A 20,332-nucleotide genomic window follows, 5' to 3' on the forward strand; every position below is an offset into this window, starting at 1 on the left:
ACTTTCCATGGGATCCATCAAACAGACAAATCTCCACATGTAGATCTAGAGTTTGACAAATTTCTATGGGATCCATCTAACAGACACATCTCCACATGTTACTCTGTAATGTAACAAGTTAAAAAGAACTGTGATGATATGCTTCAGACAGGCATCTGAACAGAAAATACTTAACCAATCTGTCCCTTTATGTATTACAGGAGGCATAGTAAAAATGCATAAAATGAAAGACCCTCCTCATGCTGTTCAGAGGCCCTTTTCACAAAATCTCTTACAATCAAGATGAAAATTTTAAAACGCTGTAATTCTTTTATAATTCTTCGCTCACATATTTCTGAATATAAAGCAAAACTAAGTTTATACATTGGTGGTGAAACTCTAGATCTATTCTTACTCAGGGCACAGTTGCATTCAGCTGAGTACAAGGCAGAGACAAATTTTATATCTTAGTCGTAAGATTTTTTGTGAAAGTGGCCACAGAATATTAAACTGAGGAATATTTTCTCTACCCATTGCATCTCCTCTATCATATGGATTCATCTTCCAATGTGCACTGCTTGTATGACCTGAAAATACAATTAAAAGACACGTGAAAAAATGACTAGTCACACACAAATTGTACCTTTTATTATATACCACATTTCTCCTTTACAAAACTTTTAAGCTTTAAGTTCTTAATTGTGTAAATACAAAGAAAGCACTTATTCAAATTTACTGGTTTTTAATGATTCATTCAAATACTTCACAAGAGACCTGACTGATGGGTAGACAGCTTGCTGCCTTTTCCCTCTTGTTGATCTTTTAGTGTCTCATATACAATCTGAAGGATTGGCAAACAGAATGCCTAGAAAGACAAAACATATCTCTAAATATGGTGTACTACAAAACAAATGTTAAGCATATCAATAAATAAGAACTTGTTCACCAAGAATTAATACAGAATTTGTGGTGTGGCTTTTTCTTACCCCTGTTTTTCCACTTCCAGTTTCTGCAGCCTGTGAACCAAAAATTTTCTTGTCAGTATAAAGATACAAAGCATTTTCAACATTACGCATTAAATAACAAACCATAACTGCACAGATTGCACACTGTAACTCTGTAATGTTTCAATGATATCAATTTTTGTTGTGCTTTACATGTGTCACACTGAAATTGAATGTTCAAATAACAAAACAAATCATGTATTAACATTTCAACATGATTTTGCCATGATAAACTTTGGTTACATTCTGGTTCATTTGACAGCAGCTCAAAATACCAGTTTCAAGGTCACAAGATAACGCACCATACGAAACTTTTGGAATGTGCCGGAACAACCGATTATATTTGATGTTTATACACCACGGTCATGTGATAATAACCAATTGTAGGGCAAAGTTGACATTGATACAAATGGTGTTTCCCTAGCAGACGGTCCGTAAAGAGCTATGCGCAGTCCGACGATGATGATCTGAGTCACTATTGTTGCTTAGTACCTGGATGTAAATAAGATGGAAGGGAAAAGGCGCATTTAGACGTGTTTCAATGGATGCAAGGCGTGAAGTTTTACCGATATCCTCAAGATATCCCTAGATTTATTTCCCTCGCCAACTCACTTAATTTAATCAAAAGCATTTTCCTATAAAATGGTTGTAGTGATTCGTTACTTTCGAAGATGGCATTTGAATGCAGGAATTTGATAGCAAAAGAAGTATCCCATGCTTGATTACTTAGTTTTTATTGTAATCCGTAAGTGACATGCCCTACAAATTACGTTCAACGTGCGATAAAAGTCAGAATGGATCCGTATCTCGAAAGTCCCGTATTAGATTACAAGAAAGGTCTTGTTGTAAGGATTGTATACACAAAATATGAAAACCTTACCTTATTCTAAAAGATATTTCCTACATATATATCAGCATATAAAAGTTTGATCCCCTATTGTGCCCCCCCACCCCCACCCCCCAGGACCATGATTTAAATAAACTTGAATCTACTCTATGTCAAGAACCTTTCATGTAAATTTCAACTTATCTGACCCTGTGTTTATTGAGATGAAGATTAGTGGAAAAAAAAAATTTCAAATATATCTTGATGTAAAACTTCCCGATTCTCTATTGTGGTCTCATCCATGATTTCAACAAACTTGAATCTATTCTATATCAGGAAGCTTTCATGTAAATTTCCACTTTTCTGGCCCAGTGATTTTTTGGAGAAGATTTTCCCTATATATTCACATTTAAAACTTTGATCCCCTATTATGGACCCACCCGACTCCTTGGGGGCATGATTTTAACAAAACTGAATCAGCACTATGTCAGGAAACTTTCATGAAAATTTCATCTTTTCTGACCAAGTGGTTCTTGAACAGAAGATTTTTAAAGATTTTCCTAATATGTTTGCATTTAAAACTTTGATTCCCTGTTGTGAAAAAGTGAAAAAGGTGGGGCACCCTACCACATGGAACCATAATTTGAACAAACTTGAATCTACTCTCTATATCAGACAGCTTTCATGAATTTACACTTTTCTGGCCCAGTGGTATTGGAGAAGAAGATTTTCTCTATATATTCAAATGTAAAACGTTTATCGCCTATTGTGCCTCCACCTGACTCCTGGGGGAGCCATGGTTTTAACAAAATTGAATCTGCACTATGTCAGGAAGCTTTCAGAATTTTTTTAATCTTTTCTGACCCAATGTATTTTTACCATTATCATCCCTTGGAGAAGGGTGTTGCCCTTAATCTAAACAAACTTGAATCCCCTTCACCAAAGGATGCTTTTTGCCAAGTTTGGTTGAAATTGGACAAGTGGTTCTGGAGAAGAATTAAAAAATGGAAAGTTTAAAGACAGATGGATAGACAGACGGACAATGGGTGATGAGCAAAGTTCACTTGTCAATGAGCTTTCAGCTCAGGTGAGCTAAAAAAGAAATGTCTTATCACAAGGAATGTATACATCAAATATGAAAGATATATCACTCAGTAATCAAAAGTTATGAGCAAGGTTGAAGTTTTGGTTAAAGATTTGAAATTTGGGTTCAACTCCAAGGTCAAAAGATCAAACATCATGGCATTAAATGAAATTACTTGCCATAAGAATTTCTTGCGTATATTTAGGAATCTACAGTACCTCCCCTTTTAACAAATTTCAAGCCCCTTTACTCAAAGATGATTTGTGAAAATTGTGATCAAAACTAACCCGGTGGTTCTGAAGAAGTCGAAAATGTTAAAAGTTTAGGAATGGGAAGACAGACACCAGACAAAAAGTGATCAGAATAGTTCATTTGAGCTTTCAGCTCAGGTGAGCTTAAAACTAGTACCAACAAGATGTGTTTGTGAAACACAAATGCCCCCGATAATGGCCAATTCCAAAGATGGCCAAGGTCACAAGGGCAAATATCTTGGTACCATTATAAAGATCTTGTCAAAAGAAATGCTTATGTACAATATGAAAGCTCTAATATTTACCATTTAGAAGTTATGACCAATGTAAAAAAAAAAAAATTAAAAGTAGGTCAAATGTCAAGGTCAAAAGGTTCAATACCCACGGAAAGGTCTTGTCACAAGGAATACTCATGTGAAATATCAAAGCTCTATCATTTATTGTTCAATAGTTATTAGCAAGGTTCAAGTTTTCAAAAAGTAGGTCAAACTCCAAGGTCATGGTCACGGGGTCAAAAACATTGGTACCCACGGAAATGTCTTGTCACAAGGAATACTCATGTGAAATATCAAAGCTCTATCACTTATTGTTCAAAAGTTATTGGCAAGGTTAAAGTTATCAAAAAGTAGGTCAAACTCCAAGGTCAAGGGGTCAAAAATGTTGGTACCCACGGAGAGTTCTTGTCACAAGGAATACTCATGTGAAATATCAAAGCTCTATTACTTCTTGTTCAAAAGTTATTAGCAAGGTTAAAGTTTTCAAAAAGTAGGTCAAGGTCACGGGGTCAAAAATGTTGGTACCCACGGAAAGGTCTTGTCACAAGGAATACTCATGTAAAATATCAAAGCTCTATCACTTACTGTTCAAAAGTTATCAGCAAGGTTAAAGTTTTCAAAAAGTAGGTCAAACTCCAAGGTCAAGGGGTCAAAAATGTTGGTACCCACGGAAAGGTCTTGTCACAAGGAATACTCATGTGAAATATCAAAGCTCTATCACTTACTGTTCAAAAGTTATTAGCAAGGTTAAAGTTTCAGACAGAATGACAGACAGGACAGAAACAATATGCCCCCCGAGCTTCGATCTCGGGGGCATAAAAATAGTCTTGTCATAAGGAATGTATATATGAAATATGAGAGTTCTATTACTCACCATTCAAAAGTTACGACCAAGGTTCAAGTTTTAAACTGAGAAACAGACAGAACAAAACAAAATGCCCCCTCCTGACTAAAATCAGGGGAAATAAAAAAAAATGAATCTAAGCAACTTGTAAACATTTGCATTTGAATAAAATTTAGTGTGACCCTACTACGCTTGAAAAGATATTGTTTAAATCAATTTCCTGTATATTCCCATATAAAACTTCAATCTCCTATTGTGGCCCCACCCTACCCAAGGGGTCGATGAACTGGCCAAACTTGAATTTGAACTACCTGCAGATGCCTGCATGTCAATATGACTACCAGTAATCCTGCTGGGTTTTTTTGGTTTTTTTTGAGATTATGAGTTTTAAATGTTGAGATCACGATACTTCTGGGGGTCATAATTTGAACAAATTTGAATCTGTACTACTTTATGTTTGCATACAAATATGACTAATCATGGCCCTGTTGTTCTCAAGAACATTTAAATATTTTTTCTATATATCTGCAAGTAAAACTTTGAACCCCTGTTGTGGCCCCACCCTCCTCCCAGGGGCCATGATTTAATCAAACTGAAATGTACTCTTTATCAGGAAGCTTTCATGTAAATTTAAACTTTTCTGGCACAGCAGATTCTTAGAAAATTTTGAATGACCCCCACTCTATTTTTGCTTTTTCTTTTTTCTTGATTATCACCCATTTGAACAAATTTGAACACCCTTTACCCAAAGATTATTTGTGCTAAGTTTGATTGAATTTGGTCCAGTGGTTCTGGAGATTGATTGAATATTGTTTAACGTCACTCGAGAATATATCACTCATATGGAGACTGCCATGAAGGGCTGCAAAATTTAGGCCTATGCTTGGCGCTTATGGCCATTGAGCAGGGAGTGATCTTTATCGTGCCACACCTGCTGTGACATGGGACCTCGGTTTTTGCAGTCTTATGCGAAGGACTGCCCCATTTAGTCGCCTCTTACGATAAGCAAGGGGATACTGAGGGCCTATTCTAACCTAGGTCACCACAGGATGACAATATAAAAAGTTTATGAGGACAACAACAGAGGCCAGACAAATTTCGATCAATAGAGCTCACTTGAGCCTTTAGCTCAGGTGCACTAAAAAAATAATAAGATTTTAATGCTCGAACATTCCTCTTGACAAATCCAGAAAATTTTAGGCTCACAAAACTTTTGACATAAAATGCAAAGCACTGAAAATGACAATATGTATGTCTTGTAATGGTGAAATTTCTTGTTTAATTTCCTAGTTTCCATATGCAGTAATCAATCTACCATTAAAACATCTCCACCTCCCAGTATCATTGGAATGGCCTCAGACTGCACATCTGTGGGCAAACTGAAATATCAAAGACATGTCATATATTTACAATGATGAAAGCCAGAGTTATCTTTACTTGCTACTTGTTACATGTATTGACATTTTTGCAAATTCCAATGTCACTTATAACATTGTGCTTCATCCCCTGATCAAGACCAAATTTGTCGAGTTTAAAGAGACAGTTAATTTAGACAGAGATGGGTGATTGGCTGATCAGTATTGTATATTTCTAATTCAGACTCCATCTCATTGCCAAACTGCTTTCCCGTGGTAGTTATATTGCAATATATTTCAACTTGGAAAAATTTTCTTCAAAAAATATAATCAAGCTATCACATAGGGATACTAAGAATATCAAACACAGGGTTTTAGATAAAGGGACCAATACTTTTTTTTTTTTACCTCCAGTCCATTTCTTCAACCGCCTGTCCAATTTCAGGCATAACACCCATTTCTGAAAAATCATATTACAAAAAGATATGATTATAATCTACCCACAGGGGCTAGTCACGAAATTTTTGTCTCATTACAATTTGACGTCGTCTATTCTATATTTACAAATATAAATGTAAATATAGAATATTCAGTCTTATGTACCTATTTGATTTATTTTTACAATCAGAAAATATTCTTCAACTTATCTACATTTTTGTGAAAACCACAGTTGAAAAACAACTGTTGATTTATGTCAAATGTTTCTACATAGCTAAAACTTCAAACATATTGCAGATATATTTCCAGGGATATTCACAGGGGCTTGTCACGAATTGACATACCCTCTCTATTCTATATTTACATTTATATTAACAGCTATATGTTAGCTATTTTTGATGAGTTAATGAAAGCTACTTTCAAACCGTGAATATAATCTCATTTTTGATCAATAAATTCGCCCAAAGGGTACAAAATAGATTTGAGGCTAAGATGGAATCAGACTAATTTCTGTGGAAACGAGGGGGTTAAATAACCCCCTCGTTTCCACAGAAATTAGAATCAGACCAACTATTCACTATGAATTTTCCACATATATCACGTATACACCTGACAATCTTTGTATACATCTGACTATCTTCAAAAAACTAATTTACCTGAAATATTAAACAAATGAATAAGGTGCCAAAACGTCGAGATTGTGTTGCTGATGCAGCATTATGCCATTAAATGATTTACAACAGACGTACACAATGATTACAGCACACGTCATGGACTTCGCGTAGTCTTGCCCAGAGTTGCTAATCAACAGCAAATATAATATGTACTTGTACATCAAAAATTTACCTTCAAAGGCAGTCATTTTGGCTTACTTTAAACTTTTTATACCGGCTCAAGAGACTAAACAAAAATTTCACGTTGGAATTGTTTCGAATATCCTGAATACCGATCCCGATCGTTTTTCTTGGTACCCAATCCGCCTTCTCCTAAATACCCAATACGTGGTGTCCATAGCCTACACATCTCTGTAGCTATTAATTTCGACAGTTCAAACGGAAAGGTGACAGCTATCAACACGCTGCAAACTACGTTGTCTTTTTACTCACCATCTTGCAAGTTACTATTAATTCATCCCTGTAGTATTGAAACAGATTAAAACCACACTGATACTTGGTTCATATTTTTATTCACATTATTTCAACATGCTGGAATGCTATTATTGCACCATTTCACCATAAAATCATGAACGTTTGGCAAATCTTCAGCCATATATAATACTGCGTTTCTTTAGACTTCAATGAATGCTGCCTTCAAAATATTTACATTTTCTTTGAAAATCAAAGCATGCCTTCATGATAAGAAATTAATTTATATGGATTTCTGAAAATATTTAACAATGTTAAGAATATATATAATATATACCAATCTTGTTTATTACCTGTACATGGCTGCCCAGTCAAAACTAACAACCAAACTGAGATAACTGTCACTTTCCTCTCAACAACAAAAAAGTCTATCTTCCCAATATTAGTGATGAAAAGATCACATTAGAAATAAAAATCATTATCTTTATCATCTTTTTATTACCCATTTCTTTGTAAGGTTTTAAATAACATATATAAAATTTACTTTAGAATGATCTCCTTACCAAGCTTAGGGAAAAAATTAAATTTATCACATCCTCAAAAATTAATTGATTTCTCATCAAAGCTTTCTTTAGTCCCCATTCATATTGATACGTACATGTATCACCTTCCATCATGCAATGATTTCTTGAAAATGCTGTTGGGTTTCTGGTATCACATAAACTGTATGTCCATATGACGATAGAGATCTTTTTTTTTTTCTTTTCAGCATTCACCATATGATTAATAAATTACCTATACCAATATATTAATGCTCTTGAAAAAGTTTTCAATATAAACACACTTACATTTTAATCTCCCAGAACTTTCATTTGCATGGTCACAAGCTTAACATTGTTTGAGTATGATTTAATTATGCAAGTACCCATGTACAAATTCAACTTCTAGTCCAAGCAAGAAAAAAATTAAAAGAAAATTAAAATCAATTATTAGGAAACTTGAAAGCAGTCATATCTAATTCTTCTTTTCTTAACTTTAAATTGTGAAAGGACCATAAAGAATTTTTCAGAAATACTGAGCTCTTCTAAGTTTAATGCTTACTGTATGTTTGTTTTAAACAAAAAATCATTTTTTAATGGTTTTAATCAGAAATATTTTTATTTTTCCAACAGTGCAACAAATTCCATTTTGCACTTAAAAAAACACTAAATATTTTTTCTTTCTTAGGTTTTGTTATATAAACTAAAAACTTAAATGATATGTCAAGATCTGAGAATCTGTTGGCAGGTTTTAACCATACAACTGGACCAAAAAAAAAATTGTGAACGGCGAAAAACGTTCATCTTTCGAACACTGTCGCAAAAATAATACAAAAGGAAAAATACCAGCCCATGTTTATTGACAAAAAAATGTTCAAGTACAATCCATATTAAATTATGCAAAGAAATTGCAAAAATAGACATGATAAATTTAAAAAAAAAAGTAAAATAAACAATTTTCGCCAATGTGTCCTATCAAAATGAAAATCAAACTTCTCCTGCAAAATATTGTCACCATTAAAACAAAACAATAAAACACAAAGACTTCTTCATAAATATAGGCTGGATATTATTTTCTTTAAATGCTAAATTTAGCCTACAGGAAGATGTACAACAAGTTGGCAAATTCATCAACATAGTTGAGTGATTACGAGTACTTACAAATTGCAATACATGTCATCGTTACAAGATTGACTCCAATCTATACAATATAAACACCTGTTTTAATATAGCATAACAATCAAATTGTGATCGCTCTTGAACAAATGAAATATTGTCAGAGAAGAGAATGATTGACAAATCTGGTAATGAACTTTGGAAATTCCATGTCACTAAAAGTAAAATCAGATCACATGTAATGTCTATTTACAAAAAGATGTGATATATGAAACAATTTCATTTTCTAAAAAATTTAATGCATGGAAAAACATGTTCAATTTACACGTCAGAGTCTCTGATAACATGGTTTAACAATAAAATCTTCCTTGCAAATAGATGAAAAATGACAATGATGAAATGAGGGTAGGAAAATTGATAATAATCCACTGGTGATAAAACATGTTAAAGTTGAATGTCTAAATGTAAGTCGGAACATGTCCCACTCCATCCGCCAGATTAACTCCCAAGTCAAAGTTTTCCATTACTGACCATTTTCACTGACTTCATTGTTGTCTCCATCTACCAGTACAACCTCCTGTTAAATAAATAAATGTTACCATACTGTTTTTTTAAACCATCCTTACAAAAATCCTTGATTTACTGCAAGATGACTTGTCACTTTAGAATTGAATACATAGGTAAGGAAACTATTCTTGGTAAAATTCAAAGTTACATATCAATGTCATTTTTCACATCCTACAAAATGTGTACATACTGTAGGTTAAAATTCATTAAATCGATGGTCATTCACAAGACAATTGACTGCACTGCAACTTTTAGTGCTGTTTTGAAGGATTTATCAAAATTTTAAAAAACAACTAAAATTTGAGTATTAAAGGCAGGTTTAGATGAGCTCATTCATGATTAAGAACATCTACGATTCTTTAAGAATGGCCTAAGGAGTCTTTTCATCATTTACCATAAAAACAGATACATGCTTTCCAATTGTATGATTTACGGTATCAAAAACAATCTCTAGTGCTAATATACAGCCTATGTTCAATGACAGAGGCCTAAAGTAGTCAAACATGCTTATGACATCAATTCCAGTTTACACAAATTTATAGAAATTTTATTTTTTTTAAATTTATACTTGAGAATATGTAGAAAATCAGAGATATCTTTGCAAAACACAATGCACAATGACAAATTTTGACCTTTAACTAAATGAATGACCTTGACTTTTATCAATCTCACAGCTTGCATCTTAAACTCTCCATTCACTAAGTATGAAGTCTATCTTATACATAATTCATGGCAAAGGTTATAGTTACACACAAAGAGACAAATCAAGAACTTCGTTCACAGGGACAAAAAACATACCTCTTTGACTTCAATTGTCTCCTCCTCCTAAAATATATATATCATCATTATCAAATGATTCCGTCACATGATCTTAATAGGACACAATTTTTAAGAACAGGTTGTTACTTCATTTTCCAGAGCCATATATATGAAGGAATTTAAAAAAAAGATTACATCAATGTTATATCTTTATTTTTAAAAATTACTCGTAATTATATACCATAAAGACATTGGTTTAAACAAGACAAGGCCTTTAAAAAAAAAACCCACTTCAAATAAATCCATGAAAGCCATCACAATTATGATATATATAAATATATCCTTACATCTTTGTAAATGGAGAGACCATGCTCTAGTTGCACATGCTGACAGAGATCCCAGGCAGCTGCAAATTCTGCACCACAAGTAGCACACACCAGCTGAAGGGGCTCAGGGGACTCTACAAATAACAAAATACTGCTATCACTAAACAATCCCATAATACAGACAGGATTAAAACCACTAATCTGTTGGTCATATCAGCAATTTTTGGCCATGGTCCGATTCAGAATATACACTAATTAGCCCTAATGTCCAACAAAAATTTTGTCAGATTATTTATACATGTATTCTCTAAAGTTGTGATTAAAATCCAAAATGCCTATTTATAAAATGTTCAGTTTATGCAGCCTAATTGTTAGTAAAGCTTCTAGGTACACAACTGATATAAAACAACTTGTTCAACTGTTGTTAGTGATGACAAGAAACAATGAGAAACTGTCTGAACAGAAGGCAAAACATGAGACTGATTTTCTTATTTAAAGATATTTCCTATGAACGTGCTGCAGTCGCAAACGATGCAGGTATGAATACAGAACTACTTAAAAAAAAACAAAGTACATCTATTTTAACAGCTGGGAATTCCAATAGAAATATAAGAAGAATGTAAATATAAGAAATAAATTTCAGTTTTGAATGGGTATGAACTGCAACACTTATGTCAGCATACTTCTCACGAAACATCAATGCGTTTCATGAAGTTCACCCGTGTAAAGTGTCACAGACCATACCTTCATGTATTCCAACTGAAATTTAATTCTTAAACAAATCTTCATCTTAGCAGGCATGCAACAATAGACCAGTTCACTCTTTTCAATGAGAAGGTGTAACATTGAGGCGGAGTATGGTATGCATTTGGATGTATTGATGTAATCTATCAACTTCCACTATTCTGCTATTTAGTATTAATTCTAAAGGAAATTTAATCTAGGATATATATATATATATATATATATATATATATATATATATATATATATATATATATTAAGCAATTATACTTAATATCTGATTCAAAAAGATCAGTTTCAATGCTATCAATGTATCTTTTGACTCTATAGTACAAATTCATCACAATCCTTATGAAGCTTAACACATTCCAATAGTTCCCAGTGCAATATTTAAGCTTTGAAATGACTACCTAATACTTGCATATAGGCAAGTTGTACAAGAAAAATATCATATTTGCAAATTTAACCTGTTACCAAGAGGTGACAAAATACTCAATTGGACAGCATCCTAAACTTTTTTTAGCTCTTTTTATATATATTTTTCCATATGAAAAACTTTACATGCAACTGTTAATATTTTTTTCAACATAAATTGCATTGGAAACAAAAAAGCCTTTACTGAAACATGCAAATATTGTGTGCTAATTAGTATATGTCATTAACGTTGAAGATAAATATCCAATACATGAGACACACTTGACAGCATCATAAACTTAAAACAGATCTGCAATAAGCTCAAACATTCAAATCTGAATTCAATGCACAATTATACGATATATTCACTTCAAATATTGAATACTCATCACAAATTATACAATATCATATGCACATTATAGTAAGTAAAACACATAAATCATGTAAGTTACCTGGTGGTGGGGTACTCTGACATTGACAAGAGATCTTGAGTCGACATGGGGTCTTCTTGTGTTGGGCCAGACTATGTAGACTGCTAAAAGTTGTCTTACAAACACCACAAATCAGAACATCTTTGGCAGCTGATAATTTACAATAAAATGTACTAAGAACCATACACAACACACAAAACATTTTAATCATGTACAATGTATCAGTTTACCTCCAATTAACAAACTCCTGCAATACAAAATGAAAGAAAGCAAGTGAGCAAGCTCACATACACAACACACTCCAACAGTGCTTGACAATTCCTCACATAATGAATGGTAATGCTATGCAAGAACAGGACAGATGGGCTCGAAATTCTAAGATCAAAAGGGGCATAACTCCTAGAAAAATTATTGAATCAGAATTCCCTGGAAACATGCATATCTACAGTGTGTCCTTATCAACTACAAAGTTTCATGAAATTCCGTTGAGCGGTCTCGGAGGAGTTGCGCTGACAAAAAAGGGACGGGTCAAAAACATTATACCCTCCGCACCTTGTACAGTGAGGTATAAGGTCCTCACTTGAAAACTGGAGGGGGAAAAAAAAAGACAAATCATGTACTGTCTATGCAACATTTCCTCAATATGGACAAAGTTTAGGACAAATCATGTACTCTCTTAAAATATTTCCTCAATATCAGGGCTTGAAACTAACTTTTTATCTCAACAGTCCAGCCGGACTGATGGGGTTCAATTTCAACAAGTCCGCTGAAAACTTACCAGTTCACCAGGGTTTTCCAGAAATAATTAAATATATTTCGGTAATGTTATTCAAATAAAATAATGGAATTTAACTCGATATGCCTCGGACAATATTTAAACACTAATCAGGTTCTTCTGATATCTAAAAAGGAATGCCAAAGGTGGGGTGTTAATAAAATTCAATAAGTAAGTTTTTCAAAATAACATTTTAGAAATTGACCAGTCCCATCAGACTAACTCTGTCCGCTTGACTTTTAACCAGTCGGGACTGATGGGGATATGTTAATTTCGAGCCCTGAGTATGTGCTAAGTTCAAGAACCTATAATTTTCTCAAAAATATAAGAAAATCAAATTCCTGATGCAATTTTATCCCTCATGCAGGTAAAATAATAAGTACAGTCAGAGTCTGATGTATTATCTTTGAACCTGTTTGTTATAAACCTATCAAACCAAAAATCGAGGCAATGAATCGAACATTGAATCGAGTGTTTATATTGAATAGTATCGATATTTCGGTAAATCGTTTCAGCCCTAGTTGAGACGGATCAGAATTGCAACATGATCTAGAGTGATCCACAAAGAAGCTAAATAGCAAGTTTCAGCTTGATATGTGACAGAGAAATGAAATTAGAAACAGAAAAACCCCAAACAGATGGACATACACACATCGCTGTACCATAATATGTGTCGTCCCATCTAAAGACGGCCGCATGAAAAGAAAGGTCCCTGGGCCACAGCACTTATCTGACCAATAGCATTTTCTCACGTACATCATTAAACCTCACCTTGGATCACGTTGTGTATAAATTTAAATCTTCATTATATGAGGATCTTTGCATATCAATTCTGTACCCTTCTGCCCTAAAGCTGAGGTTATGGTATGAACAGACTTGAATCTACACTACATAAGGCTGTCTCTACATTAATTTGACATATTCTATTGTATTTCTTGAGAAGAGGGTAATAGCCTTCAATTTCCCTGTGTAAAACATGAAATTTTTCTATGTCCCCACTGTCATGCTGTAGTAGCAGTCATGGTGTGAACAAAGTTGTGGTTCTTGAGAAGATTTTTAAAAGAATATTCTTGCATATTCCAACAGAAGATGCTGAATCCATCCCATAGAGTGTCCCCAAACAAACTTGAATCTTCATTATATACATGGAAACTTTTGGAAAAACAAATTTTGACTTTTCTGGTTTAGTGGTGTTTGAAAAAGTTTCCTAAAATGATCCATCCTATTTAAACAACTTCCTAATATTTCCCCTTGGAAAGATTTCAATTAACTCGAATCACATTTACCCAAGGATGGTGGCCAGTCGACAGTCAAAATGTGAAAAGTTTACAAACTCTGATCAGTTACATAAACTAAAAGGAGACAATGACAATGAAGTGAACATTTTCCTGTAGAAATATATTGCAACTCTAGCCTTATCAACCGATATCAAGATATTTAATATATATCAGAACTCACCCTGTGCAAGCTGAGTGATAGTTTTACTGGTTGGAGCACTGGCACTGCTTCCTGCAGTAAGATTGACCAGAGTTCTCTTTATGCCCCCTGCTCCTGAGTCAGTCCTCTGCTTTTTTGCTGGGGGTCCACTTTGTGTATTGATGACACGAGATGTACCACTAAAACATAACAGGTTTTATCATTGTTAATTGATTATGAGTTAACACTATATCCTTATCAGATGCTTGTGTAATGTGTATCACCAAAGGTCATCCATCACTTTCATTCAATATACACACAAGAAAACACGAACCGGTAATAAGAATGAAATATAATACCAAATGAGGAACAATTTACAGTGGGCAAAAGCAATTCTACAAACATCAAAACAATGTCCCAATAATGACCAATGAATTGAACATATTTTAAAGTCAAGATATTAAAGACAAAGAGATTGGGCACAAGTTCTTAAAACTTAGAATACCAATATGCAACATGACTGACTGATGATTTCATCTTGTCCAACAACTGCACTTCACACAGTCTGCAAGTCGATTCCTGAATTTCAACAATACACTGAACCCAACATTTGTAAAATATCTTTCATCATGAACTTCCCAAGACTTTAAAATAGAAGATGGTACTAGGCATGGTTTGATTGGGACGGCATGCATTGATCAGCAAGACCTCATTTACCTGACTATTAATTCTACTGAAATATTTTGCTATTCTAATTTTCCCAATTCTATCTTACTTACAAAATATCAGACAATTGCTAATACCCTATATACAGTACATACTCTTCTACAACTACTCTATTTGAAATAATATTTATGTCAGACAGAATTTCTCGATGTAAATTCTGTCTGCCATTGCATATGCACTCTAATCAGGTTTTTCACAAATTTTGTAAGCTACCATGTGCCACTTCAATTATCTTACTAAATACAATGTATGTAGAAAATAAGAAATATTTCAGAAACATGTATGCCCCCCTCCCCCTCATGCAAAATTGAAAACGGTTAAACACATGTATCATTTAATGGAAGTAGTGCCAAAACATATCAAGATATTGTGCAGACATTATCTTCCTATTTCCATCTAGTGGATTGACCTTTGACCATGTGACATCAAAATCAACAGAGGGTCATCTTCTCCAGTGTACCAAGTTTGATGTTAATCAAGCAAATGATTCTTAAAATATAGGAGACAATATATTACTATGTCCAGTTTGACCCTTGACAATGTGAATCCAAAATTAATAGGGGTCATCTACTCCTTAGGATGTACCAGTGTACCAAGTTTGATGTCTTTCAATCAAAGGGTTCTAAGACAATAAGCAGACAGTATCTTCCTTTGTCCTGAGTGGATTGACCATTGACCGTCAGTGATTCATTTAGGCATGACATGATGTGTCCTGTGTAAATTATGCATTAAATTTGCTCAGGATACATGCTTTCAATAAATATGCATCCCAACGGATGCATAATTTTTTAAAATAAATGTGTAGTGTTTTCAATTTTTCAGATAATTGAAACGAAATTTACTAGAGACTCGAGATATCCCTAATGACAAGTATTATAATAAGTTGTAGCCTTATTGGTGAACACGCACTGCATTAACCAGTGAAACACAATGATATATGACAGCGGGTAGGGGTAGACAAAACTTACCCTTGACACGAAATAGTAAAACTTTTACCTAATCGGGTAAAGTCAACAAAATGTTTTAACTACTAGTGGTGTTCCAATCATTCAAAATCAGTCAATTGTTGGTACATAACTGCTCGATTATGAAAATTCTATTCCAATTAATCCGTTTTTAAGATTTTGTTTTCTCAACAACTATAATTTTTTAGAATATTCCAGCAGTGACATATCTAACAACTTAAATAGACTCGTAGTCTTTGTTTATCATAATGGTGGAGCACATGGAAGTGAATGACACAGGTCTTACTCTATATCCATACTCGAGGAATAAAGTATGTTTCCTTAAATAGATTTTTCCTGTATATTCGCATGTGAAACTTTGACCCCCTATTGTGGTACCAACTTACCCGGGGGCCATGATTTTAAAAGGGTATGGACACAATTTGAGTTGAAAATTTTCAAATTTTACTTTTTCATTCCCAATGTTTAAAATACTTAACTAACATATTTCTAGTGGTCAGTAAAAATCTGAATGTCAGTTGTCAAGGTACATAGGAGATACAGAGCTCACAATTCTTTGTTATGTAAACAAGGCTCATGCCATGCTTTTGTTTACAGATAAGCTAGATATACCAATAAAAGTTCGTTTAAAGCAGATTTTTTCAATTTACGAGTTAATTCTGAACAAAATTTAATAGTTTCTTGTGTTTAGCACATCTCATTAAAGAAATGAACACCACTTTTGAGCAACGGATTTGGATTTGAGGCAAATCTGTGAATCGCACTAGCAGTGTTCGAATTTGGTTTAAAACTTGGTATAGACCGCGAGTCTATGCCAAAACAAGACGACATAGAACTCATCGAATTGGTATAGACCGCAATATTGAAAAAAAAATATCGCCAAAAAAAAAACATTTTCATTTACTTCTAATGTACTTAGAAAGCATATTTTCTTTCCATTTCCATAACAGTATCCTCATTTTCTCATAACATTTATCAGACGTCGACTGACCATGTTGATGTTCTTTGGGATAACTTTATTGCTTTAAATCTAGAAATTGACATAGACAATTTGGTCTATCTCAATTACAATTGGCATAGACCAGTGTCATTTGACATAGACTCGGTCTATGGTTAATTTCGAACACTGCACTAGCGATTCACAGAGAATTTGCCTCAAATCCAAATCCGTTCATATTGACCATGAACAGCTCAATAGTGATGTTCATTTCTTACATTTATATTCATTTACTTGTCCAAGTCAGGAAATATTTTGTTGCATAAAACGAACTCCTAAGATCCACCTATGTCACAATCGTATTGTGACGTACGTCAAAACATAGACATGACGTCACACTTCTTCTTACCCTACATTTGATCAACATTGCACGGTGCACTGTATTTTGGAGATAGGAGACCACAAGATTGGGATGATAATCCATGCAAGTTCACAATCTTAATCCGAGGTGTGACTTTGCAAGATCTTTGTAACACATGTTGTATTTTTTCAAATCATTACGCTCTCAGTCGCGTGCTTTAAGCTAGTTCATAATCCGTTCATAGTCAATATGAACGGATTGTGTCGCGTGCTGAAATTGGTTGGTTCATAGAGGAAAATGTGATTTGTAATATAAATATTGTGTTTTAAACGTGTTATCTTATATCAAGCAATCTATATGTAAACAAAAACATGGCACGAACCTTGTTTACATAACAAAGAAATGCAAAAGCTGTATCTCACTTGTAACTCAAAACAGATATTCAAATTTTGGTTGACCATTAGGAATACGTTAGTTAAGCACTGTAAACTATAAAGATGGAAAAATTAATTTTCAGCTCAACCATGTCCATGCCCCTTTAACAAACTAAAATCTGCACTATGTAAAGAAGCTTTCATGAAAATTTCAACTTCTCTGGCCCAGTTGTTCTTGAGAAGAACATTCTGACATGACCCCACCCTATTTTTGCATTTTCGGGATTATATCCCCTTTGAAGGACACATGGCCCTTCATTTGAACAAATTTGAATCCCCTTCACCTAAAAATGCTGTAGCCAAGTTTGGTTGAAATTGGCCCAGTGGTTCTGAAGAATAAGTCAAAAATGGAAAGTTTACAGATAGGTGGACAGACGACGGACAACAGATGATCAGAAAAGCTCACTTGAGCTTTCAGGTAAGGTGAGCTAAAAATCATTCTTGTACCTGGAAGTCTGGCCAACTGAAGTCTTTTGATTTGGTCTATGCTTTGGCTCAGAGGCAATATTGATATCTACAAAATCATAAGAATAACTAATAATGAAATTAGTTTTCATGCAAGGAATTTAAGTTGATATGAATAACACCAGGTAATTTTCAGAAATCAAATCACAAAATAACATTAGCAAAAACTTTATAATTTGCAATTAATACACACCCAGGGCTTGTCCTGCATAAGTCATTCCGTCCTCAGCACCACAAGCTCGTCTCGCATCCAGCTGATTGCCATACTGAACAAAGGCATACCCTTTATGCATTGACAGCCCTGTGACAATTCCATAACGACTGAAGATCTGCTCTACATCTTCCTTTGAGAGAGCAATAGTATTCAGATTTCCTACAAACACTCGTGATCTAGCTGTATTAGGATCATTAGTTACACTCCCTACTTGAGCTGATGGACCAGAATTGTAAGTTGGTGAACTCATTTGAGGGGTCATTCCCCTGGGAGGAGCTCTGTGGTGTCCTGGGCCCATAGGACCAGGTCCACCGTGTCTGGGAACAGGAGGTCTGGAACGTGGAGGCATCATTCTTTGCATCATCTTTAGAGAGTTATCTGAAGAGAAATAAAATTAGCACTTAACACGTCAAGTTTCAGTTCTATATCTACATTGGCCCGGTATCAACTAGATAGAATGTTCCATTGTTAAAGTGATAATGTCCTATGGACCCGGTTTAACAATAGAATGCATCCCATATACTCGCAATGTAGCAAAATGAAAATTGCACTCTGTACAGGTTTCGGTAAAATCGCTTCACAAATCATTAATATACAACCAATAAAGTTACTTTCACAGCTGACTTGCCATTAATTCCATTTTAATTACTAGCTTAGAAGGAGAACTAAAACCTACAACTTTGAATTTCTCTGTATAGTTTCCATTTTACCAAAACTTGTCATTGTGTAAACGCAAAGCTCCCAAATATGGAGATATGACCTTTTTTGGAAAAAGTCACTACAATCTTTACCATGTTTACTGCACCGTTATTTTACAGGAAATTTAATTTGTAGTTTGTTTCAAATAAACATGTAAATTAAGAAATACAAGTCAACATTGTAGCATCAAATCAAACTAATACGAAGGCTTGATATTCTTCTTTTGATGAAAATTGCTTTCATTAGGCCTAATTGAATGAATAAAAGTAACCAGATAGCACTAGCAAACACATCTTTTCCCTCTAGCACTGCAGAGTTATTTCTGCAAGCTAAAACTGTGTCCACTGCACATTGTACTCTTTTTGTATTCAAGTAAAAGGTGTGTTTCACTGTTTTCCATTTATGGTAGTGGGTGGGGGGGTGGGGGGGGGGTCTTCATCGAGCATTCGTTTTCAAAAACAGCAAGGTGTTCAGATGACAGTTTCCATTAAAATGTCAGTCAGTTAGAATCGAGAAAATAAACAAGTGTTCAGTTTACAATATTATTTTACATTTTTTTTTTTCAGTGTTACATGTAAGGACTTCATTGATGAGGTTAGTTGTATTAAATGGAAGTTCAAATCTACAAGTTTACTCTTTGATGGGTTTAAAACAGTTTTAGAGCAATTATGCAATTTTCTGCTACATTACGGGTATATGGGAGGCATTCTAACTGTGGTGAGGACCTGTCCCGAGACACAGATTATTCTAGTAGCAATTCAAATGGCATCACAGTATCACCTGTAATTCACAGGTCGAGAAGTACATCTTACTTCATCTACTTTATCTTAATTTACAAATTTTGTATTGTAAGTTAATCACTGATCAAACCTTGTTAAATTAACAAAACAATAGTCTGAATAGAGCCTAAATCACCTACATCGAGGCAACGCGGACGAACACATTTTCTTACTCGTTTTACTTTAATCCGAATATACTCATAAGTAATCGATTCTTTTCAATATTACAGAAAATTAAATTACATTTCGGGGGAAAACAAGTGGAAATTTTTATTTTTTATCTAGTTAATTTGATCATGCGCATGGCTTTTGTTTCATTGCAATGCGGTTTCTTTTGATTAACAATACTTACGGAATTTGCTAAAATATGCAAATGTAATTCAAAATGAATGCCTTTCAGGTTGTTAAAAGAACGTTAGAACACAATATATATCAACCTATGTTGTGTTTTAACCAGTAAAAACTCCGTGATGCATTCCTACTCCATTTTCTTCGCGGGGAAATAATGGAGTTTGATTCACTTC

At 34.1% G+C, this 20,332-nt stretch overlaps 2 protein-coding genes across 4 annotated transcripts in view; both read right to left on the bottom strand.

Moving 5' to 3' along the window:
* The window catches only part of LOC125651468 (ATP-dependent RNA helicase DDX1-like), a 211,718-nt gene extending 204,715 nt beyond the window's left edge, over positions 1 to 7,003 (bottom strand). The window contains exons 1-6 of one of the 2 annotated variants that reach the window (XM_048880093.2): positions 6,903 to 7,003; positions 6,027 to 6,078; positions 5,579 to 5,642; positions 966 to 995; positions 754 to 844; positions 510 to 566 (exon numbers count right to left, since the gene is read on the bottom strand). In XM_048880093.2, coding sequence (XP_048736050.1) covers positions 510 to 566; positions 754 to 844; positions 966 to 995; positions 5,579 to 5,642; positions 6,027 to 6,078; positions 6,903 to 6,918 — 310 coding nt within the window. In that variant the 5' untranslated portion in view covers positions 6,919 to 7,003. Of the gene's footprint in view, positions 1 to 509; positions 567 to 753; positions 845 to 965; positions 996 to 5,578; positions 5,643 to 6,026; positions 6,079 to 6,712; positions 6,730 to 6,902 lie in introns of those variants that run through there. The other variant, XM_048880099.2, reaches the window with a different exon arrangement.
* A 1,520-nt stretch (positions 7,004 to 8,523) lies between these two features.
* LOC125651495 (uncharacterized) lies at positions 8,524 to 20,329 on the bottom strand. Of its 2 annotated transcripts, none has more exons than XM_048880127.2 (8): positions 20,246 to 20,329; positions 18,310 to 18,708; positions 18,099 to 18,165; positions 14,271 to 14,428; positions 12,059 to 12,187; positions 10,470 to 10,582; positions 10,162 to 10,188; positions 8,524 to 9,373 (listed from the first exon to the last, which is right to left on the bottom strand). In XM_048880127.2, exons 2-8 carry the CDS (start codon positions 18,692 to 18,694, stop codon positions 9,320 to 9,322), a joined length of 933 nt encoding a protein of 310 aa, XP_048736084.1. In that variant the 5' UTR covers positions 18,695 to 18,708; positions 20,246 to 20,329; the 3' UTR covers positions 8,524 to 9,319. The 2 variants fall into 2 exon arrangements, with proteins under 2 accessions (XP_048736084.1, XP_048736075.1); XM_048880118.2 differs by having other exon boundaries at positions 20,161 to 20,302.
* Positions 20,330 to 20,332: the final 3 nt, after the last annotated feature.

This window comes from Ostrea edulis, chromosome 1 (assembly GCF_947568905.1).
Source record: "Ostrea edulis chromosome 1, xbOstEdul1.1, whole genome shotgun sequence".
Taxonomy (NCBI): Eukaryota; Metazoa; Mollusca; class Bivalvia; order Ostreida; family Ostreidae; genus Ostrea; species Ostrea edulis.